A 13,617-nucleotide genomic window follows, 5' to 3' on the forward strand; every position below is an offset into this window, starting at 1 on the left:
ATCTATTTTATCTTCAATGCAAACTGCAAAGCCTTCCAAGGCTGCTTTCTTACTTTAACGTCATACACTTGAAAAAGTGAAAAAAGAAGCTTGAAGAGGCTAGTAACAAACGGCGCTCACTTCATTTATGGCTTCTAGTCTATGACTGGGAATAAAGAAAAATAGTCTGCTCACATCTTTGCCATAGCAAACTTACCCATGGAAAGTTGCTGTTAATTCAAAATAAGCACATATGCAGTCCACTACTTAGGGAAGATTTATTTGCTGAGAAGTTTCATGAACTTTCTAAAGAAAAGCTCTTGGAGGCAAGCTAAACAGAAGATTCAATTAAATAAAAAGATTCAATTGAATTTGTTGAAGTTTGTAAAATAATCCATTTAGTTTTTTTTTAAAAAAAAGGTGTGGAGGACCAATTAATTTGTCCACTGAATATTAAATTCTAGTTAGGCCATGATAAAGTTTTATAAGACAGAAATAAATATCAAGATTTTTACAAAAGCCATGCATTTGTGTGGATCACTTTAAATATTAGTTCATGCAAACCATAAACCTATCAAAAAACAAAACAAAACAAAAAAAACGAAACACGCACAAAAACAAAAAATCCTAACAGCTCTTCTTCTACAGAAAATAAATCAATACAAAACACAGACAGCATTTATTTTCCTTTCTTCAAAACTTAACTTACATTCCATTTCAATAGCTGTTGAAGGTTAATTAAAACACAGCAAAGTATAACTAAGTTTCACAAGTGTTTTTATTTCAATGTGAGAAAAATCAGGCTATGTTATGTTCAAGAGGCATCCAGAAATGCTCATCATTAAAAAGCATTTTTGAGGCACAGAGCCACGTGGTGTTGCTGTCAGCAATGGACAGAAGGAATCCCACATACCTGGTCACCACGGTGTGAGTAAGTGGGACTAAAGTTTGTAGTTTACTGTTTAGACTAAAGGTTCATTTCGTGAAACAAGTTTTAAGACCTGGAACCATCAAAAACCAACCGCGTGATGAACAGGTGGCTTTGTGATCGCCACACACTGTTTTCAGAGGATGTCGCTATTGCTCTCTGGCTCGCATTCACTTTCTGAAAGGATTTTTTTCCATGACAGCTTATGAGGGTGGCACTGAGTATAGGACAAATTAACCTGTCACTATCACCCCAGCTATCAGGGATATGGAGTGGAAAAATTACAATATATAATTAAATGCTGAGACTACATGCTGGTCATTTCTAGAATTCACTTTGTCTGTCGGGGAGAAAAAGAACTGCCGATTCTCTTTAATGACAATACAGCTCATGGCTCCCTGATTTGGCAGTATCCGTCCTCTTGCCTGGGTGAGAAAGCTTTCCAGTAAGTTCTCCTTTGTTGCTGACGCCATCTCACACAGAGCGCCAAGAGGAGTTCCAGCCAGGAAGCCCACTTACCATGTTAAATTTCCTATGTTCCCGAGAACACTGCTTTCCTGCTAATACCTTCTACAATACAGCATCTTACAGGGTGCCAGACACCAATGCCTTTTCACATGTATAATACATAGAGAAAGTCCAGGTTGTATACTGCTGTGTATATTCCAACATGAAGAAGGAAGAAACGCCCAGCTTTTCAATGCTAAAGTGACGAGGCTTTTCTGCTATAAATAGTATTTTCTGGATTGTAAACATTACAAAGCAGTCATGTCAGCACTTACTAGAGTCCCTAACGAGGAGTTTTGGAGTTACATATTGTTGTTTTTTTTTTTTTTTTTTTTTTTTTTTTTTTTTTTCAGAAAAACAGGTTTAAAGTCACTTTGACTGCTGTGATTCAAATCCCGGTAAAACCATGAGCGTTTCCCCTCAGCTAACAAAGGTTAGAAATTCAAGGGTATCACACACCCACTGCAACAGCAATTCTCTATTTCAAGTTTTACCCAAGTGGCCACTCCCTGTGCTATCCCCAACCCAAGAAACAGGGAGACTTGACTTCATGTCCACCATTCAAACACAGGATCCAGGGATGACCAGGCATAAAGAGCTTCATTTCAGGGTATGAACTAGACTGATTAACCATGAGTATTCTCATGTGGAGGCATTCCATCAAAATAATTCATGATTCAAGAAAAAAAAAAAAAGGACTTTAGATTTTCATGCGGAGGGCAGAAGATTCCATTCTCATCCACAACGCTCTGACGTGAGGAACCTGGAGACAGCCGCCTCTGCTGGAGAGGGCAAAGGGAAGCCATCCTTGGGGGACCACTCATTTCTGTGGTGTGGATCTCCACTGTCACCACCAGGAGGCTGAGGAGAACCCACTCGCCACACTTAGTTGGTAGAAGGTTAAAGTCTCCAGCCTCCCAATGTGAAAGATCACCTTCGAGTCTCTGTGTGCAGTTCTGCTGGATGTTTTGATTTGTGGGTTGCTTCATCTAAGCTCCAACAGGACAGACAAGTTTGAGATGTGGAGTGTGTCCACTCTGCTCCCTTCAGAATACTGTGGGGGTTTAGGACCTCTCATTTGTAGGGAATGCAGAGACACACTGGTTAACTAGCTACAAATTTAGAGGAGGAAGAAACAGAGTCTAATTTTAAATCCAGACTGAGAAAAAGAGGGAAAACAATGTCAATGATGAAATGGGGGGTAATTTGGAAGCTCCCTCTTCTCAAAGCTAGTCCTTGCACACGTTTAAAGATCCCTATTTTGCTGGTAACCCACTTAAAGGCAAACAGGCTTTTGGATAAAAGGCAGAAGAGTTCGTTTCGATCTCTGAAGTGTATCTGAAAACTAGAACTCCCTTTTTAATCTTTTAAGATGAAAAACATGTTGTAAAAACTGTAGAAAACAGGGTGTGGTTCTTAAACAGCCCCTTCACCATTTATTGTTGGTAGCAAAATAGGCATTTTTTTCAGGAGATTTCATGGAAATGCCAAAACTAATGAGAATGAACATATATTTGAAAACGTATCAGTGAGCCCCACTCATGATGAGAAGAAGTATTCATTGACTGGAAGGTTTACTGGAGTAATAGCTATTTCCTTAAAACAAGGGAAACATGCTACTTATCTGTCTCTGTCAATTAGCAGTACGCGCTCACTTTGGGAACTCTTGGTTGAGCGAACTGTGAAATAATTTTAAGGGTGAAGCATATGGGTATCACTGACACACCAACTGTGCTACGTATATCATCTCCAGTGGGAACACACAGCGAGGACCAAACAGAACACAGGACAAAAGCCGAGCCTAGGCACATGACAAAAAGCCCATGCATTATCTGATGGATTACCCCAAACATCGACACAGAAGCTTCAGAAATCCCACATAAATACGTAAGCATAATTTTCTTAGGAGGGGAAAAAATAATGAAGACCCAGTGACATCACTCAATACACAGCAGAAGCCAGATTTCTACGAGCATCTAAAGGGAGTCTAAAGTTCATCAGAAATGACAGACAACAGAGTTAAGGAAGAAATCAGTGCTGCAACAATGGTCACACGCGGACAGGTCTCTCTGACGGGACAAATAAAGAGAACAATCGACGGAGAAGCAGTTGTAAGGCCGAAGGTGCGACATCACAGATTTTAGTAGCAAACGCCTGGACATGTTCAATTTTTGCAAGTCGCGCTCACATTTGAAAAGTCAAGCATGCAGATCGAACAGCAGTACTGCGAGGAAACTCTCCTTTACATTTCTGGGCAGTTGACTACTGAATGACAAACACACGCACTGAACGTCTTTGGCAAACATTAAGCAAGACACTTTATTGACACAAACACGTATTAATGCCTTGTTTAGAAGTGTTCAGTAGAGTGAGTCAAGAATGCTGGCGTGTTTCAGCATATCCTGAAATCTAAGTCTCGATATCCAGAGTCCCTTCTCTTAACACCATTTCGGAGTTGTTTTTTAAATGGTTGATTGACGGGTCGTTGAGCCAATGAACTGAGAGCTACAGGCCCAGAGGGGCGGCTTGTGAACACTGACCTGTCCCCACTTTGAGAAAGCACTCAGGCAAGACACAAGGTCATTTCCAATACCGGTTTACAAAGCCTTAGCAGGTACTTGAGAACATCTGAGGGCGATGGTGTTAGAATAATCGCATAGAGCTTATGTCCGTGAAATCCATCTGGGAGATGAGCTCGGATCCACTTTTTCTCCCCATGGGCCAGACTGGGATTGGTCAGCAGACTGCAGGGGATGACCTCAGATTGTGACGGCTCTCCTCAGAGACACAGCAGGGCCTGTTGCTTAGGTCTCCTTTTCACCACTCATCTGGCCTCTGTTTCGTGGTATCATAGGCTCTAATCACTTCAGACTGTGAGACGATGCCGTTTTCATCTTGAGAGAAAGCGTAGCCGTCTGTAAGTAACGAAAGAACAGAAATCACTGACTGAACTCACTGGAAATTACCGTCAGTTCTAAGTGCTTCCGGCTGGCCTGGGAGAAATGGTACCCATCTCCCACCTTCAGAAGCAAGGGGCGCTCATTGTGAACATCTGCAAAAGACACAAGTCCAGCAGTCAGAAAGGCAGAGTGGGGAGGGCCAGAGATTGCCAGTGTGGAGCCTCTAAATCCTGCTCCCCATTTGACTAGGCAGAAGCTGCCCAATCTCCCTTAGTCCTGGGATCCACACAGCAAGTCTACTCCCTCCGTTTTTTGCTTTCCCATGACTGGAAGGCTCACAGAGTCTGATCATGGCATTGGATACATTTTCAGATAGGTGCTGTGTGAGTGGGAAGGTTGGAGAGAGGGGGATATGTAGGTGAACAGAGGAATGTATTAATTAGCTCGACTAAATTATTCTACCATAATTGAGCACACAGATGAAAACACTACCTTATACTCTCCACATAGATACATGGTCATTTGTTAATTAATGGCATTTAGGAGGAGGAGACGAACACACAGAATTGCTAGTGGTGAAGGAGAGGCCTGCTTTCTTTAGGTAACACTCTCTTTGGTTCCCAGCACATATATAATGTGTGTGTGTGTGTGTGTGTGTGTGTGTGTGTGTGTGTGTATTACCTCAGTGATGTTTACATGGTCTGAGGGGGTGTGGGGATAGGAGATAACCCCTAGTGGGATCACATCTTTGGAAAAGGCCCTTGACACATAAAGACCAAAAGCACTATGCATGAGCATATATAAAGGAAAATAAATTACATGTGGAAACACAAAATAAAAGATATATTACCAGCTCCGGTAAATTTACTACAGGGCTGTATATATTATGTTCCCTTTCAGGTCCTTGAAATGTTAAGAGGGTGAGATATCCAATAATTTCTCCCAACTCTAAATATGCATAAATATTTTTGAAGGGGAAAACATATGTTTCCTTGCACCGCATGAAAGCTGAAAAGACCCTTGCGAAGTTACTCATGGAGGAAAGATAACAACAGAGAGGCGGCGCCTCAGAGTTAAGATTTATCCCACTGTTTCTTTTTAAGATTTAAGGCCACAAGGAATGTGGAGATGGCAGCATTTTAAAATTCGCTATTAACTGGGAGATGGTGCAGTCCATGGGGTTGTTAACCAACCATTTGTTTTTATATACCATGCTGGTATATAAATTTTAAACCATTCATTTTAAATGGCTAAAGACGGTGGATATTCAACACACTGCTCTGATAAGCGCTGGGATCCACAGAGTGCAGAGAATTTAATCAAAACTCCAATACTCACGGAGCAGGTTCTGCTGTAGGGACTCGGAGCGGTACAGGTTGACGTGGTTCTTCTTAAAGACATTCTTGAGCAGCTGTGCCCTCTCCGTGAGGCTGTGGGGCAGGCACAAAAGTGTGAAACACACTCTCAACTCAGGGAGCCAGGCTCTCTGCAGGACTACCAGCAGAGTTAGACCGAACAAAAGCCGGAGAACCGGCAGTGGGATCTAATTCCTTTTTATTCTATTTTCCCAGCTAGCAAATGAGATCTTAAGTATTTCCCCCACAGCTACAGAGGAGTTTTATCTTTAATGATAATCTAGGCAAACTAAGATTTCTTTACCCAGCACCATTATATCTAAATCAAATGGAAATACAGAATCTGTTCAACACAAGTAGTAAAACGTTACCAAATCATCTAAAAGCCTTGATTGACTCGGTACGCATTCTAAGTACAGAACAGTTGGATTTTAAATACAGCTCTTTTACCCATACTATATCTTGCTCACACTTTGACATACTCTGATATAAAATGATCGTTTTAGTTGTACTTAAAAAAAAAATGAAAAAAAAATACAAAGGGTAAAATATTATCCTCTGTAATCAGAAAAATTCCATTACCATTCTAATCTGGTTTAAGTATGTCAGTTTCATTTTAAAATACGAATTGTTTTCAGAAAATAATTATTCTAGATAAAGCAACAAGGAAACAAAAATCCATAAACGCTTAGCCTGACTTCCACAGCGAGGTCTCCGGAATGAATCACGGAACTTCTGCAAACCACGCTGTGAGAAGTGCCACATGGTTCCCTCTACGGCATAGTGGAGTCCCTCACACAACAGGAATCCAAACATTTGTGGGATAGAGGAATCGGAGCCATTTGGAGACATGCTTACAAACTTCCTCCGTCTTACCAATTGTGCTATTTCCCTAGTGGCTGACTTATTCAATGTTCTTTGATAGCAAAAAAAAAAAAAAAAAAAGCCCAAGCAAAACAGTCAGTGTGGGAGGAAGGAAGGTGTCTGTGCCACGCAAGTGTGTTCTAGCAATTGGAAGGACATCGGCTAAAAAAAAAAATTCCCATCTTGTTTTTTTTCCTCACCATGCAAGCTTCAGTTAAACTGCTGTAAATTATGCTAGTTCTATGTTTTGCCATTTTTTTTGAAAGCCTAAAATGGAATTATCTTTATCATATACACATATACACAAAAAAAGATCCTCTTCATTGTATAAATGAATTACATAGACATTTAGGCAAAGATGGAAGGAAAATATTTAGAAATGTTGACATTTGTATTAATCTCTCACATAGTTTTTGAAGCCTAGGGATGTGAGCTCGGGCTTACTCGACATATTTTATTGTCACTGGGAATTAGCCGCATTAAAAGGAGACAACGAATCCATGGAGCAGTGGAGCAGCAGCCCAGATCCTTGTAAACCTTGTTTCTGCCACACACAGAGGAAAGGGGTCATCTCTATCAAGTCGCTCTTCCCACCCTTCCCCTTAAGCAATCTAACGCTGCAGACTGAGACCCTAAGGGCACTACAATGGGTAACTCCTCTGGGGAAGCTGGGAGTGGGAGCCTCGGACATTGTGATCTGATTAGCAGAGCACTAGGGACAGGGGGTCTGGCAGTCTCTGGTGTTGGGAGCCGAAATGATTCCAGAAGGCTGGAGGAGGGCAAAGGAGCTTCCTGGCAACTTCTTTCCCAAACCCACTTTCATAGTTTCAGGCTGACTTTCCAAAATGCATCATACTTGAATATCACAACACCAATATGTGAAGAAGTCTAGGGATGGACTTTATCTTCGATATTTCAGCAACTGAAATACACAGGATGATGCTTTCCCCACCCTGATTTACTTATTTTTTTGAGCACCGAGACTCTCTTGGAAACTTAGCACATCCATCAGGAAAGGGCATAGACTCTGGAGTCTGTCTTTGACTAGATCTTGAGTCTGCTACTTGTTAGCTAGGTCACTGTAGACAAACCTTCCTTGGTCATCTCACTTCTAATGGGAGGACAATACATAACTCTCTGGCAGACAGGCAGGGTTTAGCTGCCTGTCAGCATAGTGATTGACACTTAGGAAGCACTCAACAAATGCTGGTCCCTCCCACTCCTATCCCCCAGATCCCAGGGATTCTATTAGAAAAGGTACTTTGTAAGGATCACTTTTGATGCCTTGGTTTGTACTTAACCTTGGCTCGGTGTGAGAGAACTACTGCTATACATGAGTTTTAATTCCTGATGCCCCCATTCTACCTCACTGCTAAGAAAACAACTACGTTTTTGTGGCTATGTTCTTTCCTGGGTGACTGTTTAGTGCCTCCTCCAGAATATAAATGCCATCTACAGGAGGGTGCTTCCTAAATTAGAAGTGATGGGGAGTTGATTTCTCTGGCCTTATTCTGCCCTCGGGAAACAATTTATTATTTCAAAATTGATGCACTTTTATGCCATCCATGTTCATGGGGGACTAGGATTACTATCAGGTCCCATTGTAAAATATGTGGATAACATGTTAACATAAATAAGTATACTGAAAATTTAGTTTTTTATTTTGTTTTGTTTTGTTTTGCTAAAAAAGCTTAACTCAGTGTGACAGAAAAGAGAGAGAGAGAAGGACCAAGACACAGCCTTACTAAAACCACATCTACTACAATTCTTAGGTAGTAGTTTCTCTTAATCTTGTAGGGTCTTTCATTTACTTACCAAGATATGCAAATTCCAAGTTTGTTTAATGCAATCACACAGTAACTACTATTTAAACACTGTTGCTTTATTTCCAACTCATCACAATATTGGAACTTGGGTATTTAGTGGAGGTGAATGAAAAGATACTAAGTTTAAAAATAGGATTTCTTTGAGAAACACTAGACTATGTTATTGGATAAAACTCATATACAGTCAAGGAATGTGTTATTTTAAAGGAATCCTGGTCACCTTTGAAGGGTGGTAAAGTGGCATGTATCGGTTTAGTGTGCTGGGTAGTGTTTATCAACTTGACATAAACCTAGACATACTCAAGAAGAGTGAATCCCAGTCTCGGAATTGCTTCCATTAGAATGGCCTGTGGGCAAGTCTGTGGGGATATTTTCTTGATTTCTAATTGATGTGGGAGGACTCAGCCCACCGTGGGCTAGAGGCCTGAGCTGGTGTAGTGCCATCCCTGAGCTGGTGGGCCTGGACTGCGTAAGAAACGTAGCTGAGAAAGCCAGAGGAAGCCAATCAGTAGGCGGCATCCCTCCACGGTCTCTGGGTTAAGTTTTCTGCGGCCAGGTCCAGCCTTGGCTTCCCTATGTGATGAACAGTAATGTGCAGGCTGCAATAAACCCTTTCTTCTACAAGTTGCTTTGGGTCAGTGTTTTTATCACAGCGATAAAAAGCACACTAGGAGACCTGGCGAACTGTTTGGTTTGGCTCGCTGAGACGAGTGTCCCGAAAGCTAACAAGCATCTAATCATGATGAAAGGGTTAATGCACAGCGCGGTGAGATGGCAGTGTGGCTGGGAGAGAATGAAGCACAGCCTAATCTCTGTCTAGGGGGAGGGACGACGACGTGGCTTTTCACCCCGGTGATGAGTAGGCTGAAGAAAAGATTTTTCTTTCAAAAAAATTTTTTTAGACTTTATTGAAAAAAGAAAAATTAGCGTGTGTGCATGGTTTTTTGTTTGTTTGTTTGTTTTTGTTTTGTTGTATTTTTGGTGCAGATACCACTACGGTGAACATTATTTGCTAGTGGAGTTGTGTACATGTGTGATGTGAACATGTGGAGGGACGGATGGGGAGTCTTTTGGATCGCCCTCTACCTTTACTTTTTGAGACAGGATGTGTGGACCAGACACTCATTGCTTGGCAAGTGACTGGCCCAACGGATGAGCTTTGGAGACCTGCTGGTCTCTTTCCTCCCAGTGCTGTGGCTACAGGCCTGCTAGACCATCCTGGCTTTTGATGTGGGTTCTGTAGATCTGAACTCAGGCCCTCAAGACTCAAAAGCAGGTACTAGACTGACAGACCATCTTCCTAGCCCCAGAACAGCTTTTCTATAGGCTTCTTTATTGCCCACAGAGCATGCGCTGTCAGATTGACATAAAGACCGTAGTGAAAACTGGGACGTATAATTTCATTTGTTAGTTCTAGGACAACACCCAAATTGCTTTCCATTAAGAAAAAAGTGCTGGGGTTACAGGCATGGATGACTACACCCAGCTTTTTATATGGTGCCGGAGACTTGAACTCAAGTCCTCTCGCTTGCATGGGGAAGGCTCTTCTCCACTCGTCTCTGGTGTTTGTTTGATAAGTGTGAAGATGTCACCTGCCGACGACGTTTAGTGTAGTAGGGCAGGTTTCCTGTCCTGCTGCTGTCCTCCCTACATCACCCCTTCTGCATTGCCCCTCCGGGAGGAGCTGCTTTGTAGCAGGAAGCCACCACGCTCTCCCTCACCACCAGCCTTCAGATCGCCAGTGAGCAGCAAGCATGCAGGTATGTGCCGGTCCAAGGATCTGAGGGTAGTATTTTGTCAGTTTACCTAACTCATTCCTGAGGACAGCGGAATAGGTATTTTAAAAGTCAAGTGAGCTGGGTAAGCTTGGGCGGGGGTGGGGGACGGGAGACGGGGGACGGGGGACTGGGGACGGGGGACAGGGGACGGGGTGGGGATAACTGAAGTATTTCTAACAGAGAAATCAGTGATTATAAGGGTATAATCCATTTCTTGGTGGCTTAGATCCACCCATTGACTTTTAAAGCTTTATTTATTTTATGTGTATCAGTGTTTGGTCTGCATGTATGTATGTGCACTACATTCATACTTGGTGTCCTTGGCGGTCAGGAGAGGGTGTTCGAGCCCCCGCAACTGGATTTACCCATGGCCGTGAGCCACCATGTGGGTGCTGGGAGCCCAAACCAGGTCCTGTCCGAGAGCAACAAGTGCTCTTAACCCCTAAGCCCTCTTTCCAGCAACCACGATTTACTGCTTGTTCAACGGAAAGGGGTCACACACACTGCAGACTCCTGGGATGATTAAGATATGGAGACCATCACGTCAGTCCTAGCTGACCAGGAGTTGTCAGTCACTGCTGGACGACACGGGAGGGGCTAATGCAGCCTTTCCCAGCATACCCGCAAATACGAGACACAGACTCGAAGGGCAGAAACAGTATCGCCAGTGGCCTTTCCCTAGTAACTCTCACTACGCAGCTGTATTTGCTTTTGTGATGTGGAACATTTTCTTATCCTTTGTATCACGCACGGAAAGAAAGAGAGAGAAAACGAAGAGAGAGAGGGGATGCTGGGCCCCGGTCACAGGAAAGGCGCTTTTGTACGATGAACCCCATGATGCAGAATCATGACTTGGAGCAGGACCTCTTCAATCACCTGGCCTGGGCTCGAGGTCGAACAACGTTAGGGACTCAGGTTCTGATCTGTCTGCCTGGGTTGTTGTCGGGTTCAGTGAGCCAGTGTATGCGGATTACAAGTGAGGTGCCCGGACGGCAGAGAGTTCTCAAGAAATGCCGGGGCCGCGACGTTCAAAACACAGGTTCACACCAGTGTTTCAAGGGTCGTCCAGTGAGAGGCAGTCGGAATCGGGGGCCAGGACTGTGGCTTCTGCTCTCACTCTGACATCTATTCCATTCTGTCCAACTGAATAAAAATGCCGAAGCAGGACTGAGGTGACATACTGCAGGCCCCCAAAATTTCCCTATGGACTTTAGACAAAACCTTTGGTTTGGTTAGTAGGATAAAAGAAAAAAAAAAAGTGAATTCCCAGGGCTATCTTTATAGTTATATTTTTATTGTAGATTGCTTTCAATTATTTTTCTTTTAATAATGCTTTGGGTATTTAGTGGATTTATTTAGCTGACTAGCCTGTGTGCTTGGAGGATGTGGTGGTGAGGAAAAGGGCCTGGAAAGTGTAACTCACTCTTTTGGATGACCTGAATTTAGATTGGTTCTTAAGAACACACTGAGCTAGAAATGCAGGCAGGGAAGCTCACCATACGTCAAACCATGGTTTTGATTATAAAAATTATTGATACTGCTTCAAATTAAAAATTCTCTTTCTTTTAAGAATTTCAATACAACTATTTGTAAATATCACTTACTTAAATGCTTATGAAGTGCTCGGCACCGTGCTACCTATTTTAGAGTATATCTTTCAATTCCTTATTTTGTGTTCAGAGACAAGGTCTTAATATGCACCTGAGGCTGGCCTGAAATTCCTTATGCAGTTAAGGCTGGCCCCAAACCTATGATCGACTGCGTCGGCCACCTAAGTGCTGTGATTACAGGTCTATGTCACCCCGCTTCCGTTATTTTATTCAATCCTTACAACCACTTGAAAGGAGGTACATCAGCCCCAGTTTATTGATGAAAAAAAATTGAGGCTCAGTTGCATTAAGACATTTGTCTAAGACCGCTCACTATTTAGTGATGATAGATCTGGTTTGAATCCATACCTCTATGATGCCAGATTCTGTCAATAACACCACCAGTCCCAAATGAGATGATAAATGCAAGTCTTACAGCTTATTTCCAGCCACGAGCAAGAGAAAAATGTAAAATTCTCCTAGGAAAGAACATATTCAATTTGCCCTTTACCTCTTTCCAAGTACGACTGCCCCTGGGTCCTGAGATTTCGCCTCGAGCTCCTGAACTTCATCCACTAATGTTTTAAAGGCGGTCCTCTTGATACTGCAGGGAGACAAGGATTTGCATGGAAATTCCCCCCGAAGACTTTACAGATGTGGACATGTGGTTTACTGTCAAGCCGTTGGCAATCACAGCAGGAACCAGGGATAAACAGAGTTTCAACAGATCAAAAAAGCAAGGGCACTTCTATTTAGTAATATAGGGACAGCAGTCAGAACAATTGAGATTTTCCAATACTAAGAGTTACTAAATAAATATATTATTAATTTTAGTAACTATATTGTAGGATACGACATCATTTTAAAACGTTAACTATTAAGAAAAATGGTAAAGTTTCTGTTCCTTTTATATGTTATATATGTTTAGAACCAGAGAAGCAAGGAATTTCTTTTCATAGCTCCTAAAAAACATGTTTAGAGCTAAAATCTCTTTTTCCTTTCTATTTTAAGGCCTTGCAGATGATTTCTAAAAACATATTTCTCCAATCCGACAAATATACATGTCTTTGATGTCACCTGACGTTAACCCCTTCATTTCTCACTTGGTCCTCTAAACTCGTTTTCTCATTGAATCATGCCTTTCTTCTTTAAAACTAATAATCATCACTGATTCCGATTTTGCAAATTTAACATGTTTGAGAACTGCAGAAATTGGAGAGGTGACATGCATGCATGTTTTGGGGCATATAGACAAATATCACATACTTACACTTTGCACAGCACATCCAGAAGCAAGGAAGCCACAGGAATGGAGAGCAAGCCCATCCAAAAGACTCCAGAGCTGAAGAGCATGGCTGCCTGTGGAAGTCAACACACACGCTCAATACGTCCATAGAACCAAGAGGGACACCCTTCACGCTGAATTTCTTAAGACCATTTAAGTAAGATAGCTTAAATATCATTTTATAAGACAATACCCTGAACTCAAACTCATAAAATATTTGGAATTAAAAGCCATATTTATTTAAACTAGCATTTACACGCTAGTTTTTCCATCTCAAGTAGCTGATAGAGAAGTTTGAATCATGCATTAAATCTTTTTGTATATACATATGGATTTTGTAAAATTATCGTGCTCCATGATGTAAAGTGTAAATTTTGATCTTTTGTAACAGGGCATCATTATCAATCTTTCTGAGGAAATAAAATATACTTTGGATTTAAATGAAATATAGCATATAAAATAATTCATATTTAGAAACCAAATCTAATAATTCTTGCACATGAAGATTAACTTTACACTTATCACACGGTGAGCCATTAAAAATCATCCAGATACATTATGACTATGGTACAATCAAAGTAAGATATCTATGAAAGTAACAACTTG

At 41.8% G+C, this 13,617-nt stretch overlaps 1 protein-coding gene across 7 annotated transcripts in view; it reads right to left on the reverse strand.

Annotated features, from left to right (window-relative positions):
- Positions 1–391: 391 nt before the first annotated feature.
- Atp8a1 (ATPase phospholipid transporting 8A1) overlaps positions 392–13,617 on the reverse strand; it is a 228,809-nt gene continuing 215,583 nt past the window's right edge. For all 7 annotated transcript variants that reach the window (XM_028882277.2, XM_028882275.2, XM_028882276.2 and 4 more), the window contains 4 exons: positions 12,997–13,085; positions 12,238–12,330; positions 5,653–5,744; positions 392–4,329 (listed from right to left, as the gene is read on the reverse strand). In XM_028882277.2, the coding sequence (XP_028738110.1) occupies positions 4,232–4,329; positions 5,653–5,744; positions 12,238–12,330; positions 12,997–13,085 (372 nt within the window). In that variant the 3' untranslated portion in view covers positions 392–4,231. The remainder of the gene's footprint in view (positions 4,330–5,652; positions 5,745–12,237; positions 12,331–12,996; positions 13,086–13,617) is intronic.

The sequence above is a fragment of the Peromyscus leucopus genome, chromosome 10, assembly GCF_004664715.2.
Source record: "Peromyscus leucopus breed LL Stock chromosome 10, UCI_PerLeu_2.1, whole genome shotgun sequence".
Classification (NCBI taxonomy): Eukaryota; Metazoa; Chordata; class Mammalia; order Rodentia; family Cricetidae; genus Peromyscus; species Peromyscus leucopus.